The following is a 19,764-nucleotide window of genomic DNA, read 5'->3' as shown; positions in this document are numbered from 1 at the left end:
TTTTCATCTCTTCCATTATAAATGATTTTTTTTCCCTTTAGAATCTTCAACCTGCTTCAGGTCTTGTTAATTCTGTCTATAATCAAATATTAGTATTTGTTTGTACTTCGCTGACAATAGTCTTATCTATCCCATGGGTGAAGGAGGCTACCATAATGCCATGTGTGTTACTGTCTACATTTTCTTCTATCCCTTTACAACCCATATTTTACTACTTTGTGAATTCTGACTATGTTGTGCCAGCTAAATAGTAGGGCCAAGGTCATAACAACATAATGAGAAAAATGCCATCCGGTAATCTCTTATAGCTAGTATGACGGTTTTATTCTAGCCAATACCATAGATAAAATGGAAAATCATTTATGATTGAAAAAGAATCCGGGCTTGATTCTATTGGCAACCTAAGTCAAGTTTTCAAGTTTATTTTGTAGCCTTATCCAATCTAAATGTTATGTGCCTTACACTTTTGTCTTTTTTTATTCCTTTGAGGAATAGAAGTTTTTAAGCGTGTGGTACATAATGGTAATTAAAGAAACTGATAGAGAAGAGATCAAATAATTAGGAATGTGACATTCTATAGGGTTCAGCAGTACATACTATGTTTGTAGTGGCAATCTCATAATCAGATGATGATGGAGAAATCCTTAATATGGAAACTGAGAGTATCTCACACAAGTAAGTTTGGGAACTACCTCGGTGTGCCTCAATGACTTGGGCAAGCCGAGAACCATTCTTTCTCTTAGCATTGTAAGAATAGAGTGCCTTTAGATTCTAAAAGTTAGCGAATGTCCAAGAAGATTCTTCATTAGTCAACTGTAATCGTGGGTGGTGTTGAAAACTAGAGCTTTTGGTTGCTGCTGTTGTGAAAGTTCGGTCTGACAAGCATGGAAACACGGTAAGTTGTATATGCAAGACATGGCCTATAGGTTCTTTGTAATTGGAAATCCAAATACCAACTGGTAGAAGATGGGTATCTTTTCCAATATTTATGGGCGTTCGTGTGTGTGCATCAAATGCCTTTATTATTTTTCTTACTTATCTTGTCTATTGATTTTGATTTGAATATGTCAATTGGTTTGTTCTGGCTTATGTTTGATGTGATTTGAAATGACCAAAAGTTTCATCAGCCTTCTGTTTATGAATTTCCTATCTTACCAAACAATAAGGAGCTCGGATAATTTTCTACCCGCTGTGATTCACCCTTATGGTCTAGGTTTCCATCCCACGTCCCCGAAGCTGTGAGCTTGAACTCCATACTTGATTCTAAGCAGGCACCTGAGTGAGGCGGCTAGACGCTAGTGGGACACAAAATTGGTGCTCACAGTTAATCTGCTTGATGGTATCCATTAATGTACATATTAATAGCCTATTTAGAACAAGGTTTATTACCTGACTTTCTAAACAATATTTTGTGAATGTGTGAATTTTGGCATTTGTTCCAGTACAGAGTTGCTTGGCTCAATAAGACTCTATCAGATGGTAGGTCTTCATATCATTTTTTATAGAGTGGTGATACAGTCCACGCTCCACTCGCATAAATGCAGTCTGATGAGTCCGACTTTCTTTCCGCTTATTATTTTACTTTTTTTATATATGAGTGGTAGATCTTGAAGTAACTGAGAACTACTGGGGTGAAATTTATTGGAGGGGACATTTGTTTATGAATGAGATGAGGGTTAGAGTCAAATGTAAAATGAGTGGAAAATATATATTTCCAATCAAACTGATCTTTCTTCGTTTGAAAAGTTGAGGTGAAGAGGAGTGGTGTAGTTTTAGTGGGGATTGGAGTCATTTGTTTGGTAAATGTCTATTTTACTACTAATATTATATAATCTTGTGATTATTATATTGGTGCATGAAAACGAATAAAAATACAGATAATGTTTGATTTCTTTATACATAAATTTCCCTATCATTACCTACGGTTATACCTAAATCAGAATGATGATGAGATAGATATTATTAAACAATAAGGGCTAGTTTGTTGAAGGACCACTGGAAAACCATATCACTGAACCCATTTTTGGATTCGTTTCCATACCAACATGCCCCTAGCTCCTATAACTACATGGTGTTGTAACTTAAATACTATCTTTTCTAAAGTGGAAAGTTCAACCTTTTTATTAGTTTCTTACTCTTAAAGTAAAAAAATCGAGAGTTCAAATTTCTATGTGGGGTGTGAGTTTTTATATTATTTAACATAATATATATATATATATATATATTCGTAAATTTGACTTGTATTCATTTATTAAATATACAAGTCAAATCTTGAGCAACAATTTTAATCTCTTTTACTAAAAGAGTGAATAAAATGTTTTTTCGAATTTTTTAGGGTTTGCTCAAGTTTTGAGCTCATGAGCTAAATTTGATTATATATATATATCAATGAACAGTTTTTTTTGGATATATTTTAAGTATACACCATCAATGAATTGATTTTTGGATTTGTTTGCATGGCCACATGCCTCTATAACTCGTTAGTGTTGTAACTTAACTAGTATCGTTTTCAAAGTGGAAAGTTCAGCTTTTTACATAATGTAGAGGGTACTTTCTTACTTTTAAAGTAAAAAATCAAAGGTTCAAATCTCTTACAAATGTGTGGTGTGAGTTCTTGTATTATTTGACATAATATATATATATATATATATATATATATATATATATATATATATTTGACTCGTATTCATTTATTAAGTATACAAGTCAAATCTTGAGCAACAATTTTAATCTCTTTTACTAAAAGAGAGAGTAAAATGATTTTTCAAAATTTTTAGGGTTATATATATATATATATATATATATATTTATATTCATAAATTTGACTCGTATTCATTTATTAAGTATACAAGTCAAATGTTGAGCAACAATTTTAATCTCTGTTACTAAAAGAGAGAGTAAAATGAATTTTCAAAATTTTTAGGGTTTCCTCGAGTTTTGAGCTCAAATGAGCTCGAATGCCTATTCCTATATTCGGCTTGAGCCCATGCCTAAAGCTTTTTAACTTTATTATTAGTCACTCGTATTACTAAAAAGTGATATTATTAGTGAAATCCCATCATTTGAATAAATTTCAAAGTGAAAAGCTTTTTATCGTTTTAAAAAGTAGAGGATCAGAATTATTGAATAATAAATTTGTGAGCTGTTAAAAATGTCAGTATCAAAATGCCCGAGCCATTCGAATAAAAAAAATGTGAGCTGTTAAAAATGTCAGTATCAAAATGCCCAAGCCATTTTTTTTTTTCTTTCCCTTGGGCCTTTCAATAATGTTTTTGTTTTGACGAAAATGCCACAACTTTTCAAAACTTACCCTTTTTACATAAATGAAAATATAGCCAAAAATAACAATCAAACCAACCCTTATATAAGTTATATTCACCAAAGAGCTATTTTACACTGGAGCCTATGTATATTTGAGTTCATAGCTTGTTTTAATTTCAGAGTACTAATTAACTCATACAACATGACTGCAAGTTGATCTGGATAAATTAGTAACTAATAAGATCCAAATTATGATTAAATTATCTCAGGAGCATCTTTGAGAGAGTTTATAATATATAATATATAATAATAATAATAAATCTATAAAAGTCACTACCATCCTACCAAATGCTGCTATACATAGCAAAGCTTGTGAACGCAGGCAAATCCAAATTTTAGTGGGCTTAGGTCCAAACATTTTAGCGACCCATCGGTTGAAAATGCAGTGATTTGGAATTAAAATTTTCGACTCCGTTTAAGAATCAAGGAAAAAGAAAGGAAGTATAAAATTTTAAATTTATTTATTATTATTATTATTATTTTTTTAATGTTTGGTTAGATAGAATTTTTTTTTTTCTTTTCAAAACGTTTCTCGCACAAAAGAATGGAAATTTTATTTTCATGTGAAAGCAACATCTTCTTATTTTATGTTCTTATTTTACCTAAAACTTTGTTGATATTATTTTACCCCCAACAACATCATCCATATTTGAAGACCAACAACACTTTTTTTCACTGAATTCAAAGAATTGCAGTTCAGCAATAATTTTATATTCATAGAGTTTTAATTAACTTGACTTCCATTTCTAATTGTTTTCTATTATATATGAATGAAATTATTAGTAGTCTGAAGGTCTAAATTAATTGAAAACTCCATTATTATTTGTTTATATACATTAGTACTAATGAATTTTTATTATTTTATTAATTTTATAAAATAATAACAATTTAGGTGTCTAAACTATAATATGCTATTTTTCTATAATTTTCTTAAATAAAATTTCATCCTAACCAAATAAATATTAAAAAATCAAATTTGTTTTCATTTGTTTCACTGTTCTTTCTATTTTTCATTTCATTTCTTTTGAGCCTTGAAATTTAGAATAGAAAAGAAAAGAACAGGAAAAAAATTAAATTTGAAATGAAATTTTATTTGTGTGTTTTAAGTCAAAAACCCTATCCATCTGCATCCGACTTGAAACAAGAACCCTTTAACAATAAGTTATAATTTCAACTAAACTAATTCACAAATATAATCAAATTCCACCCATTTTTATACTAATTTATTTAATTTTTTTTTTTCATATTTGGGAATTGCAAAGGGAATCCCTTAAAATTCCATTTTAAATTCCTTACGCTTTGTTTGAAATGCTTGATTTGATGGGATTTGGATTTGGAAATAGGATTTGTCTTGACCCACGTTTCTTGTTGTTAAACCTTTCTTCTTATTAAACTCTATCCTATTAAATATCTACTACGTCATTGTTTTAATGTGTGTGTGTATAATACAGAATTTTTTAACCAAAACTCATACTCCAATCCTCCATAATTCACACCAATTTTTTTTGTTTGGTATACCCTAGTATCTTAAATTGCGTTTAATAAATTAATCTACCACCACTTTTGTATTCGAAAAATCTACAATACAAAATTGTTGCAATCCTCCATAATTCACACCAGTTTTTTTGTTTGGTATACTCGAACAGATTGATCTATCGTAGTACAGAATTGTATAACCAAAAGTTGATCTACCACAATACAGAATTATATAACCAAAAGTCTGCGTTTAACAATTGATCCAACACTTTGGAATTTTTTTTTACTAATAACCAAAAGTCATGGAATCCAATACTTTAGTATTTGTGTGCTTAAAAATTTAAACGAATAAAGCCCAATTTTATAAGTAAAAATCATATTATTCAATTCTTCAGAATTTATAAGTCATTTATATATATATATATATATATATATATATATAAAAGCCAATATTGCTAATATTATCTTTAATAATTTTATTTATTTATTTATTTATTTACTATAACTTTAGAATATATTTTGCAATAAAATAAATATTTCATTTACTCCGTATTATTTAAATAAGGACAAAAATAAAATTGTATTTTTTTTATTCAAAATTATATTTTAAATCCAATTTGTTACAAATATTTAAATAGAATTCCATTTAAATTCCAATTCCTATTTCAATTAAGATTCTTTTTCCAAATCCTAAAATAATTGATTCAAACAAAGCGTTACTATTTAAATTCCAAATCTCACTCAACATTCCACAATCCAGTGAGGTCCAAGTCAAAAATCAACAGACGGCCGGGTAGGTTATGATTTCTTAAATTCTTGATCATCAAGTTTCTTGAAAGCCCACTTTCTTAAAAAAGGGTTTCTTGAAGCGCAAGGCCAAAAATAAGAATGTACTGTTGAAATCGATCCTCTTTTGAAGACCTATATATATAATTATTGTTTGTACGTGTTAATCTCAGGCGTTCGCGAAGAAAAGACTCCATAGGGTTTGATAATCTAAACTTCTACCAAAAAATAATTTTGCAAATTAGGGTTTTATGTTATATTCTTTTGGTGATGATGCCTAGTTTTCCCAAAATTTCAATTACCCATTCTTCGTTTGACATTGTTAGAAAATAAAAAACGGAATTTTACATGTGTTAGTTCTAATTTTCAAGAGTCTTTTGCAATCAATGTTGTTTGCTATTTCTTACATGTTTTCTGAATTCAATCATGTTTTCGCAGATTCTCATTGTCTTGTTCATCATGACAACTAGTAAGTTATTCAGAGGACTCATCACACACACACAATACACACATGTATGCTTTTACATTGATTTACCCGCATACTATTATGTCTGGTTATTGGAAGAACAGCTATTGCAGTTTTTAAAAAAAAAAAATTCAATTTCTCTACATGCCTAGTATAATTGTTGTTAATTATTGTGAAGGGCTTCAATTTGAGAACAAATGTGAAATTGGGGCGTTCTCGAAACTGACCAACGCGTACTGTTTGGTAGCAATTGGAGGTTCAGAAAACTTCTACAGGTTTGTTTGAAACTCTGAATGTTGGGGAATTTCATTTTTGTTTCTTTTAATAAATTTATAGTTTCGATTATTAATTGGGTTAATAAGATATGACTAGAGAGTGTCTTGTGTGCAGCACGTTTGAGGCTGAATTAGCAGGTGTTATTCCTGTGGTAAAAACCTCCATTGGAGGCACTAGTGTTATCGGACGGCTTTGTGCTGGTGAGAATTTTGAAATCTTTTGTGGTCTTACATGACATACCTTCCATTTCTCATTTGATTGCTTGATTTTCATTGCAGGAAACAAAAATGGGCTTCTCTTGCCTCACACCATCACCGATCAAGGTAATACCGTTATATGATGCAATATCTCTTGGTTTTGACAGGAAAATAAGTTGAATTGATGTATGTTTGCGTTCGCTTTTTTTGTCCATCTGTTAATGCATATATGTACTCATTGTGACTGATTTGAACAAACTTTATGCATTTAGGGTTATTGTCATTGCGAACGAAATTAGAATTGATTTTGGCATCAGTTTGATTAGGATTCTGAAAGGAACAAAGTAGAAGTCATAGGTCGTTAGACGAATAAATTGTGACCACTTGTGGTAACATCACACAAGAACAAAAGACTTTGTCTAAAGTTAGGTCATCTGTTTCACTTTACTACTATTGCTGCTTTTAAAGGAAACAAGAAGTAAAACAAACTAGAATAGGTTTCAAGGTTAGGGAAACTTTGATGTGTTCTTTAGCAAGAACTTTAGCAAGAACTTTCTACGTCAACAATTTCATTCGTTAACCTAAAATCAACTTTCAAATCTTGACCTGATAGCCGGTCACAAATCTGAGCCCTGCTACTAACTAAAGAGTTCTGTTAAAACCTTGTCATGTCGTAACTGTATTTATGCTTCTCAGATTACACTCAACATGGTATTAGTATTGGTGAACTTATAGTTGATTTGTCATCGTTTTCGTGCGTACTAAATTTACTAACTCTTAAAAATTTGTGTTCCTATATTTGATGGCATTAATTTTTGGACTTGTGGATCCCACTTATATATGTCTATTCTCACTTAAGAACTTCAACACTTGCGGGAAAGTCTACCGGATGAAGTTGTAATTCAGCGCATTGATGAGAAGCTCTCTGCTTTAGGGAATTGCATAGCATGCAATGATCATGTTGCTCTTACGCACCCTGATCTTGACAAGGTAAAGCTGTCTGCTCTCGGAATAAATGTTTTTTTGAATTAATATTGTTCTGGAACTTAAATTATGATCGCTAATCAATATATAGAAGATATTGTTTTCCCCTCCCTTGTTGGTGGGGTGGATGAACTGTTTTTGACCTCTCTTGCCTGTAATATTTGCGCATGTATATAATATTTGCATGCCCTACTTCACTTCACTGAGTGTTTCACATGAAGTTTTTTATGTCGGTTGGTCTTTTAGTAACAAGGAAGTTTATGTTGTATGGGTATGCACTATGAAGAGTGCAAAGAAGCTATTTGTGAGATAATTTATACAACGCAATACTTCCTTTTTTGCTATTTAGCCTATTTTTATTCAGGATGCTAATATATAATTCTTTTGTATAATAATTTTTATCAGGAAACTGAGGAGATGATTGCGGATGTTCTTGGGGTAGAAGTTTTTCGACACGCTATTGCTGATAATACTGTTGTGGGAAGCTACTGTGCCTTATCCAATAGAGGGGGTTTGGTAAGAAACTATATCCTCCAATAGAGTAGATGTTAACAATAAAGCATGTGTTGAAATTTGTCATGTAATGTTGTCATTTATTAACTGAAAACTGGTGCTGGAGCAGGTTCATCCTGAAACATCCATTGAAGATTTGAAGGAACTATCAACCCTCCTTCAGGTCCCTTTGGTGGCGGGGACTGTGAACCACGGTAGTGACTTGATAGCTGCTGGTTTGACAGTAAACGATTGGACCGCATTCTGTGGATCAGACACTACAGCAATAGAATTGGCTGTCATTGAGAGAGTCTTCAAGTTGAGAACAGCTAAACCCAATGCCATCGTTGATGAGATGAGGAAATCGTTGATTGAAAGCTACGCGTGAGTTTTTTAGGGGGAATGATTTGGCCCATAGAAGCGAGAGGACCTGGATTTACTCTTAATTTTGGTGTTCACTTTTGGGTATAAAATGTTCATGTTGTTTTAGAGTTTCAGATGTGGGCATTGTGTCATTAATTTTGAAATTGGTATAAGTTCTTCGCAAATTATGTAGTAATATTTAGCTTTCTAAGTCAGAAAACTAAATGGTCAGGTCAGTTACTTTGTACAAGTATCTTGTGTTTTTCTTTGATTGTTGATCAGACCAATCTGAGGAAATTTGATAAAAATCACTTTTTTCTTCCTTCTCTTTTTTATTAAGAAAATTTCAAAAACTAATTTTCCAACAAAAATCAATCTTATAATGAGAGAGATTAATTTTATGATAAGTGCTAAGTGCCATCTCATTCCCTGAAAACGAATATAATTATAAATATTTGATTTCTTCCAATACCATAGACTTCAAACTACGGTTGGATTTGAATTAGAAAATTAACTTTTGAAGGATAGTTTAGAGGGTAGGAATTGAAGCAAGAGATAGATGAGCTTTCCTTTTTACTACATTTTCATGCATCTTTCATTTACTTGTTCATATGAATGAGATGGATTAATTTTACCATGAACATCTCATTGAGTTGAAGGGCTATTCTTTACTATTATATTTTTATGTATCTTTTATTTATATTATCATATGATTGGCATTTCATTGCATCACATTGCTAAGAGGCTGCTAATTATACTCTGATCTATTCAATTTAATGGCTGAAAGAGAAAATTATTTGGGGAATTGGCTGCTTGTAAAGAAAAAAGAGAGAATGTTTCACAATGACGAGGCAACATGGTACTAATTCAAATATTGGGAATTGGCTTCTTGTAAGGAATCATTTGGGGTTATTTTCTTTTATTTTTTTAATAAAATTAACAATTTTATTAGGAGAGCTGCCATAAAATTACTGTAAAACAATATGATAGGTGTTTGATGATGAATTGTACAAACTATTTTTCATAACTAAACTACTTTTTAACTTGTTTAGTAACAATAATAATATTAAGAACACTTCTATTACTAAATTTTCAATAATGTACTTTAATTCAACATTCTTATATTTGTTACTTTGTGATTCATAATACACAATTGCATTTGCCTATGTAGAGGCACAATTCTTCAACCATTAATAATGCAAGACAAGTTTGACATAAAATAAATAAATAAATAAACGTGTCAATTAAATGTATGGGACACAAACTAGGGATGACCAACCAGTGACAAGGCATATATTAGCATCAAAGTTTTGAAGGACTTGATATTTAAACCAGAGCATATACACTGAAGCTTGGAAACCTAGTCTTGAATCCATATTCCAAAGGACTGAGAATGTCATGGACGAAACGAATCAGATGGATTATCCATATTCAAAGGACTGAGAATGTGACTGAGTGTTTCACATGAAGTTTTTTTTTTTCATGTCGGTTGGTCTTTTAGTAACAAGGAAGTTTTTGGTAAGAAATTATATCCTCCAATAGAGTAGATGTTAACGTAACATAAAGCATGTGTTGAAATTTGTCATGTGGTGCTGGAGCAGGTTCATCCTAAAACATCCATTGAAGATTTGAAGGAACTATCAACCCTCCTTCAGAAGTGACTTGATAGCTGCTGGTTTGACGGTAAACGATTGTACTGCATTATGTGGATCAGACACTACAGCAATAGAATTGGCTGTCATTCAGAGAGTCTTCAAGTTGAGAGCAGCTAAACCCAATGCTATCGTTTATGAGATGAGGGAATCGTTGATTGAAATCTACGCGTGAGTGAGTTGTGTTTTTTCCGCTAAAGACGTGTCGTCTGGAGAGTGTGATTTGGCCCATAAAAGTGAGGATCTGGATTTTACTCTTTAACTTTTGGTTTTCACTTTTGGGACACATTGCTATTTAGCTTTAAGTCGGAATACTAAAATGGTTAGGTCAGTTATTTGGGGAGGCCATTACACCTTCTGATATGGAAGGTTCTTGGCTTCTCTTTAATCAGACCAATATGAGTGAATTGAAATTGAAATTGATTCCGAAAAAATTTATTTTTTTCCCCTCGCATCCATAGTATTGAGCAGTTGTGATTATCCAATTTATTTATTTTTAATTGTCAGCCCAATTAGAAAATAAAATTAATAAATTATATTGTTACTAACTAGCCAATAAAGAGTTTCATCAAGCTGAAAAAAACTCCATTCACCTTGGTAGTTTCACCTTACTACTGTATTCTGTCCAATTGCCCAATTTTGAGGAATAGACCTCAAAAATAAGCCAGAATGGTTGATTGCCTCAAGGTTCCGGATTACTCTTCATTATCGTGGTTTCTTCCAATATCACAAATATATAATTATTTTTGTTATGACTTCAATAGATGAGTTTTCTTTTTAATTACATTTTCATGTATATTTCATTTACTTAATCATATGAATGACATTTCATGACTTCAATAAGACATTTCTGACCATCTTTGAGTTGAAGGAGCTATATTATCATATGATTGGCATTGACATTGCTAAGAGGCCGCTAATTCTACTCTGGCTCACGATGATGAGCCAGCATGGGGAATTGGCTTGTTGTAAGGGTTCATTTGGGGTTATTTTTTTAATAAAAATTATAATTTTATTAGGAGAGCTATCATAAAATTACTGTAAAACATTCTTAACTTGTTTAGTAACAATAATATTATTAAGAACACTTCTATTACTAATTTTTCAATAATGTACTTTAATTCAACATTCTTAAATTTGATACTTTCTGATTCATAATATTCAATTGCATTTGCCTATGTAGAGGCACAATTATTCAACCATTAATAATGCAAGACAAGTTTGACATAAAAAAAAACTTGTCAATTAAATGTATGGGACACAAGCTAGGGATGACCAACCAGTGACAAAGGCATATTTTAGCATCAAAACTGCATCAAAGTTTTGGAAGACTTGATATTTAAACCAGAGTATATACACCGAAGCTTGGAAACCTACAGTCTTGAATCCACGTTCTCACATGTTGCAGCTCGATATAAAAAACTTTTGCACTGAGCAATGGCCCCTTGACAAAAATCCAGAACTAGTCCAAAATCTTGCTGGCTGCCGCGAATTACAGCAAAACCGAAACAAATAAGCAGAGAATCAACGGATGTCCCCCTTTCAGTAAAGTTATGATTTTCTCCTTTCTGAATCTTGGAGTGGTGATCCTTGTATAATCACTAAGACAGACATACCTTACTGCAGCAGTCTGTCTCCACAAGCTTAGACTTTTTTGTTTCCTTCTATATCGGTGCCACCATCTCCACTAGTTGGTCTGCAAGATTACATGTAAACACAGTGTTATTCCACTGGGGGAGACAGAAAAGGAAGTGAAAAGAAAACCATATTTAAGTTTCACATTTTGTAATCCATATTCCAAAGGACTGAGAATGTCATGGATGAATCAGATGGTGAAGTTGGTAATACGATAAATCAATGATTTCACAGCCACAAACTGGATTTAAAGCAGAATCTAAGCATTACTAGTATTACCCCTAAAGGACATTAACCGTAAGCAGCCTTGCTCTATTCATGCACCAGTTGCAGCGTAGCTAAACTAATATATAGGATAAGACGAAGGCCTTCTCCAAATTCTTAGTGCATCTCCAGGTGAACCAAGGTAATCCATCACCTGGTGTGGAACTCCCCATATAAGTTACATGGACTCTTCCAAAGTAGGTGAAGTACCCGTGTCCGACACATATTATTCGGACATGGGTATGGGATACGTGTCCGACACTTTTGGTTCGACAAACACCTAAAATGGAATAATATAATATAATATCATTTTATTACATTATTATTTCAAATGAGTGAAATGTCTATTTTGATCATTGTATTAAATAAAAACATTATTTTACTCTAAAGAATAAAATAAATATTTAGCCGTCTCCATGCATTTTTCTGCTTGGATTTGACATGTGTGACGTGTGAATTCATACCCGTACGTGACACACGTACCCGAGTCCATATAACATAGCTCTCCTTTGGCACATGGTTTTTTTGACACAACACACCCAACAAGCAATAAATTTCCAAAAGATGACAAAGACCCGGCAATACATACATACATATATATATATATAGATCATCATAGTGGTCCAAATAATTAGGAAAAGGTTGAGTACATCATTGTAGTGTTACTTCCAATTTTCCACTCCCGCTTAAATCTTTTCTAATTGGAACATGATCTAGTGTCAGTTTCTTAATCTTCATCATGTGGTCCAAATAATTGGGAAAAGGTTGAGTACATCATTGTAGCGTTACTTTCAATTTTCCACTCCCGCTTAAATATTTTCTAATTGGAACATGATCTAGTGTAACAGTTTCTTAATCTTCATGAGAAGAGTACCGCCGCCTCCAAAAACCCTTCGTCTTTCTAAATTCGTTCCACTCGTGACTATTACCTTGTTTTAATATATAAAATATTTTAAACCGACTCCCTCCATATAAATGCCTTGACAGCTTAACAAATCATGTGATGATGCTGAACATATGCCTGAAGTGGCACCTCATACACGAATTAACTTACGGGCTCGGCTAGGCTTATTTTACCCAATTACAACTTTCATTCTAGCTACCTGAGCTTCCAAATTCCTTAATGTACTGTTTTGCAATGGAATCCAAGATGAGGATTAATAGATTCTGGATCACTGGTTTAGAATTTAGTATATACTTCTTTATGGACATCTGCTGGAATCTATAAATTATCTCCTCTACAATTTTTTGAACCCTTCGGTTGGGTTGCAGGTTGCAACATGCCAGAGTAATCAACAGGCAATGAGGCCCACTCTAGGAATCTTATCCAAAGATTATTAATAAGAAAGAATCATTTTAAAATCATCAACACGTTATTATTGCAATATTTACTACTAATCTGAATCTTTTATTTACTTGCTTTTAGTGGAGTGACAAACAGAACGAGACATCAATATGGACATGAAAAAATTATAATATTCGAATTCAGACACTTTCAAGTGTAAGAAGGGAATAATGGCAACAGATCATGTAAAATATGCAAAAATAAATACGAGTTACTTATCCAAAAGTCAAGCCAAAATGAACTTACAATCCGCTTAACACTTTAATGGTGTCATAGAACAACCATTGCAAAGTCACAGCAGGTCCAACAAGCAGTATCCTGATAGGAAGACTTCTAGTAAATAAATTCACAAGCCCGATTCTTTTCACAGCCTGATTACAGGAAAGAGCAACATTAAACCTGAATGAACCATGTTATGGTGTAAAATAGGTACTGAAATAGACATCTAATCAAGAGATGTTACCAGCTTGAGGCTATCGGCCTTTTTGTTATAAAGTGAGGCAACAATGTTGTCAGCAGGGTTAGAAATAATGCTACCAATAGATCCCGCAGTATAGCCAGCTAAACATGTTACCCCAAGCTGTTGAGCTCTTGAGCAATCCTCCTTCCTTCTTTTAATTATATTACGATACAGAAAATTTACAGAATGCTCGAATGTCGAAAACATAACCATAGAGACTGCAAGCAAAAATAAAAAAGGGTTGATATGATACTATTACTCATATATACAACTAACATATAACCAAAATGCTTGGTGCTCAGTGTATAATTTGAGCTTGCATTAACATCATTTTAACACAGAGAAAACTCATGCCTGCCGTTGCACAAATAGTTTATAACTTGGGTCGAGTATGATGGTGTAAATCAAGCTTCTAGTTAGCCTATATTTCACAACATGTTGGGTGACCATACTCTTCAATCATGCTAGAGGGGTTTTTTGAGCTAGAATGCATATTTATCAAAATTTAGAATAATTAGCTCGAACTATTAAAAATTGGGATAAACTGTACATTTTGCTTTACTGAGGTCAGAGGTCCGATCACTTCATACTTAGGAATCAAACCAAGGCTTCATCTAAAGGATATCATAATATATGTAGTACTTGACAAAAAATAATAATAATACATGTAGAAAGCCATCAGAATGCTAAGCATAAAAATAAAATAAAAAATTGCTATAGGTAAATGTGCAATTACATGGAAGGTTACGGCCCCAAAGTGGAACAAGGCCCCTGTAGAAGCTGCAAGCCAAAATTAAAACAGAAATAACTTTTGATAAGAGAGAAACAAAACGTAATGAAAGAATTAAAAAATGGGAAGCTGAGATTTTGAAATCTATACCCGCGGAGGCCTTCTGAGGCATATAACTTAGGAAAGCCATCAACTAAGCCCTTTGCAAAATGAGGCTGTGCTTGAACACGGATTTTAATAGCCTCAAAAGGGCAGAGAGCCACATTGGCAATCACTTCAGCAGATGCACTACTAACAAAAAAGATGAAACTCTTGTTGTGATCTACCAGCACATTAGAGTAAACCATCTTGAAGTATTCATACAGGCCAAATCTGCAAGCTCCCTGAACACCGTACCCGAAGAACTTGCCACCACGACCTCTCCAAAAGGTGGAAGGCCCTTGTTCTCTCAATAGAGTGGTAAAGCAAGTGTAAATACTATTATACTTGATAGGGTTCACCTATAATTCACAAAATTAATTTGTTTTACTTAAAAGAGAGACTACGCAATCAAGAAAACCACTTAGCAAAAGGGAAAAGTTTCCCTAGGAGAAGACTACATAGGAATGAGAAACAAAACCAATCACCAAGTCATCTTCAAAAGGTTACACAGAGTATACCAAGAACTACAAAACCAGCACTGACAAATTGGGTTTGAGTTACATCTAGGAATGCCTTCTAGTCAATAGTTTCTGGAATTACATAGTCTATACAAACAAAAACACAAACAATAGAACCATGATAATTTACCCAATTGAGGCCAGAGTAAAACTTTGCAGCAAAAGGAATTCTATTTCAGTTGGAGGTGAAAAGGAATGCAGGAGAACTATGAAAATGAAGGAAAATAGTAATAAACTAGAGTATCTCCCCAATTATGAAAAAAAAAAAAAAAAAACTAGAGTATCTCACGAACATAAGTGATTATATATATATATAGAGAGAGAGAGATAAATAGATACACGGTTTGGGTAAGAATGTAATGAATATATAGGTATAAACCAAAAATGTATACCTGCATATTGACTTTGAGGACATCGAAGGGAGTGATAGCGAGATGGGTTGTTCCTGCACTGAGCATTCCTCCAACGGCGCAAACCCCATAATACCCAGGTGAGAATTCTTCACAGATCCTTCCTCCTCCGAATGGGCTCCTCATTATTCGCTATTTTTTATAATTACCTAAACAACCATTCTCTTCCTTTCTTCTTCAACCTATCTTCAAGAAAAGCCCCATCTTGCCTCTCTGCCTTCAAAGAAGCTTGCTTTTAGAGAGAGAAAATTTTCTCGCTCTAGAACTCCGATCGCCCCTAAACCCCACGCCTCCAACAGAGTTGTAGAGGTTTTGTTGTTTGGAGACTAGTTTTATTAGAAAGAGTGGAACCGTTACATACTCAAAGACGTCGTCGTATTAAGGGTTTTTATATTGTTCTTGCCAAAAATAAGCACACTGTGTAAAAATGATTTAGGACAAGCTAAATAATTTTTTAAACCCTATTTATATTTGGAAAAAATTAAAAAGATAATAGAAGGCGTATAATTGGAAGAAGAAATTTTTTTGGAAAAGATTGCTATTTCCACCCAAGAATTTGCAATCTTTTGATTCTTTTTTGGATCTGAGGTTTTGCTTGATTGAGATTCCGAGAATTGGTCTTTGGTCATCTTAAGGGCCTCCTCGGACAATGGAAATGAAAAAAATAAAAATAAAAATTAATTGAGGGAAATGGGAAATAAATTGTGTTTGGTATAAAATGTTGCAAGGAAAAAAAGGATGATTTGGAAGGATATGTTAAGGCATGGTAACTTTTGATATCCTCCCAAAAAAAAGAAAAGGAAGGAAATGAAAAAATATTTTTATTTTTCAGGTAAAATATTCTTTTATAATGAGAAATAAATTGTATTTGGTATAAAATGTTGCAAGGAAAAAAAGGATGATTTGTAAGGATATGTTAAGGCACGGTGACTTTTGATATCCTCCCCAAAAAAAAGAAATGGAATGAAATGAAAAAATATTTTTATTTTTTTGGTAAAATTTTTTTTTATTTTTATTTTGTGGGTGTTTGACAAAGGTTTACGTAAAGGTTGAGGTTGAGTCCATCCAGCGAGATATGTAAAATAACTTGTCGAAATTTTTTTCTTCGTAAATAAAAAATATTTTCTAAAAGATATTTTATGTCCAAACAAACGGCGCCTAAAATTTTGTTAATATTAAATTTGGGATTATTTTTGCAAAAGACAAAATTTATGAAAAATAGTATGATGGTAAATTCATTAAAATAATATTTTTATTTTTTTATTTATCCAAATATGCTTATTCATTAATCAAACAAATATAATAAATAATTAACATTATTATTTTCTTTTGTTTCTTTTCCACTCTACCAAAAATAGCTTAAAACTTAATTTATACACAAAGTTAATCTGTTTGATAAATCTAAAGAAATAGTCTAATGATAAAGACTCACCTCTTTTGGGGTCCCAATTCTCCATGTATGTGTACAACCAAATAATATAAAATAAAATAATTGTTTTAAAAAGTAGCAATTATGCAACAATGTGTAGATATTAAATCACGGTCGCCAAGACACACGCATATATACAATTACAATCAGGGGCGAAGCCAATGTATGCCTAGGGTACATTCCCCCGACCCTGTCCCTACCCTTTATATATGCATCATTTTGTTGTTATTTTTATACCATATGTGGAGAAATTTTATATCATACCCTCCTAAAATATTCACTTACTAAAATTATATTTTATTTCTTTTTTTTTTTCCCCTTCTTTTACTCTTCAAATTCCTACAATTTTTTTTTTTTTTTTTTTACAAAAAAATTTACATTCCTATTTCCCTTTCCTCAATTAATTCCTAATATTTTTTTCTTCAAAGTTCTATTTTTATTATTTATTTTTTTATTTTTTTTTTCTCTCTCTCTCTCTCTCTCTCTTCTTTTTTACATTCATTGTTGTAATTTTATGAATGTGATAATTTCAAAATGAAACTAAATTAATCATGTCATTTGAACTTTTTTTTTTAAAATTAAATTGAACAAAATACTGATAATATGGTTCGTTGTTGTTTAGTCTTCTTCTCCTAAATTGTCTTCTAGGTCGGGAGATCGTAATGGTTAACAAGTATATTTTGATTTATATTTTTTAAATAATTTACTATTAACATGATTTAAATAATTAGGTATAAATTTTAATCTTGTTCAACATGAATCAACACTTTAAATACATTGAATTTTGTTCTTAACACCTTAAATCAATTTGTATACGTAAATCTTTTAATCTTAACTTCTAAATCAATTGGTTACACATTTTAATCTTGTTCTCAACATAATTTAATCTTTATCTCAATACTTTTTAATCTTGTTCTCAACACCTTTAATTTTTACTTCAACGCCATTTAATCTTACTCTCAACACATTTTAATCTTGCTTTGAACACATTTAATCTTTACCTCAACGCCATTTAATCTTATTCTTAACACCTTAATTTAATATTGTTATCAACAACTTTAATATTTACCTCAACCTCATTTAATCTTGCTCTCAACATATTTTAATCTTTATCTCAATACTTTTTAATCTTGTTCTCAACACCTTTAATCTTTAACTCAACGCCATTTAATCTTGCTCTTAGCACATTTTAATTTTGTTTTTAACACCTTTAATCATTACCTCAACACCCTTTAATCATTACCTCAACGCCATTTAATCTTATTCTCAACACCTTAATTTAATCTTGTTATTAACAACTTTAATATTTACCTCAATCTCATTTAATCTTGCTCTCAACATAATTTAATCTTTATCTCTACACTTTTTAATCTTGTTCTCAAAACCTTTAATCTTGTCATCAACAACTTTAATATTTACCTCAATCTTATTTAATCTTGCTCTCAACATATTTTAATCCTTATCTCAACACTTATTAATCTTGTTCTCAACACCTTTAATCTTTATATCTGTTCCCCATTTTTCCTATTTTCTATTTTTTAATTTTTCAATTTTTTGGATTTTATTTTTCTCCATTTCGTTTTGTGTGCTAGACACTGTGGGGTGTGCCGGATGAGTTCCGAGAGTTGATTAGAGCATTTTTTTTCAAGTTCGGGATTCTTAGAAATGCATTAACCGCCATTTCGGTATTTTTTTTATTTTTTGGGTAGGGAGGTCCCAGGCGGGATCCGCAACCGGCATTGTTGAGCACAAGGGTTATGTTTCGAGGCCATTGTATTTTGTCTATTATTAATTGATGTATATTTGTGCGGCTCTGTGTTTAGACACGTGTTGTAGTATGTTTGATGTATATACATTTATATATTAACGTTATAGTAGATATTTTCTTAAAGTTGTTGGACCCGCATGACATTAGCCATTTTGATGCCCAAATGGTCATCACCAGATCATTCATCAGTTCTCTCTCTCCACGCCAGTTCTCTCTCTGCTTCCCTTTTTCTTTTTCCACCAATTCAAGCCTTGATCTCCCTCTACCTACTTGGAATTTGATGAGGCCGTATAAGGCAAAGTCGAAGAGCTTAACGAGATCTACAAATTGATCGGAGCAAAGTTGGAATTGAGTTACTTTGGTGGAATTCAAAAATTAGGGCTTTTGCTTCAAATTGAGGTAGAGTTGTTTAATTGTCATATTCCTTTGATTTAGTAGTTACTTGGATGTTTTTCCCCTCCTCTAGCATGTCAATTTATGGTTTAATTGGATGGTTTAGTTCTAGGGTTTGGTTTATGCATGAGCTTTGTATAATTGATGTGCTAAAGTGGTTATGTGCTTGTCTTGAGGATAAATTGTAAATGACATACTATGAAGTGGTTATGTGACGAATTATACATTTTTCTTATATGGTCGTTTGTGACATTTTGATTATACACTGCTCGATGATGTTAAAAGGTTAAAATATGCTAAGGTTGTTAAATTACTTTGTTGTGCCATGAAATTGTTATTGTATAATGAAGGCATGATGAAAAATTAAATGATTGAAATTACAGTAATCCATATGCATTGCATAAGAGCATTGATGGGCTTGAGAGTTGTGAAGGTATAGAAGAGATTTGTGGATGTGTGAGAGTGTAGAAGTGATGTGTAGATATACGATGGTATGGACGGGAAGTGTGAATATGCGAGGGTATGGTGCGACGTGGGTTTGCATTGACATTTGATTCATTGCATTGTATGTGATGGTGGTGAAGATTACTCACAAAGTTGAGTGTCGTATGTGAATCCCTCGCATGACCCCTTACTTTCTTCTTTTTTTTCTTTTTTT

The 19,764-nt window shown here is 32.2% G+C and overlaps 2 protein-coding genes across 3 annotated transcripts; one reads left to right on the top strand and one right to left on the bottom strand.

Annotated features, from left to right (window-relative positions):
* Window positions 1-5,494: 5,494 nt before the first annotated feature.
* LOC132285728 (eukaryotic translation initiation factor 6-2-like) lies at window positions 5,495-8,683 on the top strand. 2 transcript variants are annotated; one of them, XM_059787920.1, is made up of 8 exons: window positions 5,495-5,590; window positions 6,022-6,052; window positions 6,228-6,324; window positions 6,440-6,525; window positions 6,604-6,648; window positions 7,382-7,512; window positions 7,912-8,022; window positions 8,129-8,683. In XM_059787920.1, the coding sequence occupies exons 2-8, from the start codon at window positions 6,043-6,045 to the stop codon at window positions 8,384-8,386; spliced, it is 738 nt and encodes a 245-aa protein (XP_059643903.1). In that variant the 5' UTR covers window positions 5,495-5,590; window positions 6,022-6,042; the 3' UTR covers window positions 8,387-8,683. The 2 variants fall into 2 exon arrangements, with proteins under 2 accessions (XP_059643903.1, XP_059643905.1); XM_059787922.1 differs by lacking the exon at window positions 5,495-5,590 and adding an exon at window positions 5,611-5,783.
* A 2,473-nt stretch (window positions 8,684-11,156) lies between these two features.
* On the bottom strand, window positions 11,157-15,798 carry LOC132285001 (mitochondrial phosphate carrier protein 1, mitochondrial-like). Its single transcript, XM_059787158.1, has 6 exons — window positions 15,499-15,798; window positions 14,598-14,947; window positions 14,454-14,497; window positions 13,721-13,935; window positions 13,504-13,628; window positions 11,157-11,709 (listed from the first exon to the last, which is right to left on the bottom strand). Exons 1-6 carry the CDS (start codon window positions 15,640-15,642, stop codon window positions 11,658-11,660), a joined length of 930 nt encoding a protein of 309 aa, XP_059643141.1. The 5' UTR covers window positions 15,643-15,798; the 3' UTR covers window positions 11,157-11,657.
* Between the last annotated feature and the right edge of the window lie 3,966 nt (window positions 15,799-19,764).

The sequence above is a fragment of the Cornus florida genome, unplaced genomic scaffold (genome assembly GCF_030987335.1).
Source record: "Cornus florida cultivar Cherokee Brave unplaced genomic scaffold, ASM3098733v1 CherokeeBrave_3.0.0_Hap2_Chr11, whole genome shotgun sequence".
Taxonomy (NCBI): Eukaryota; Viridiplantae; Streptophyta; class Magnoliopsida; order Cornales; family Cornaceae; genus Cornus; species Cornus florida.
Note: the sequence above shows the minus strand (reverse complement) of the source record. Positions and strands in the feature narration are given on the sequence as shown.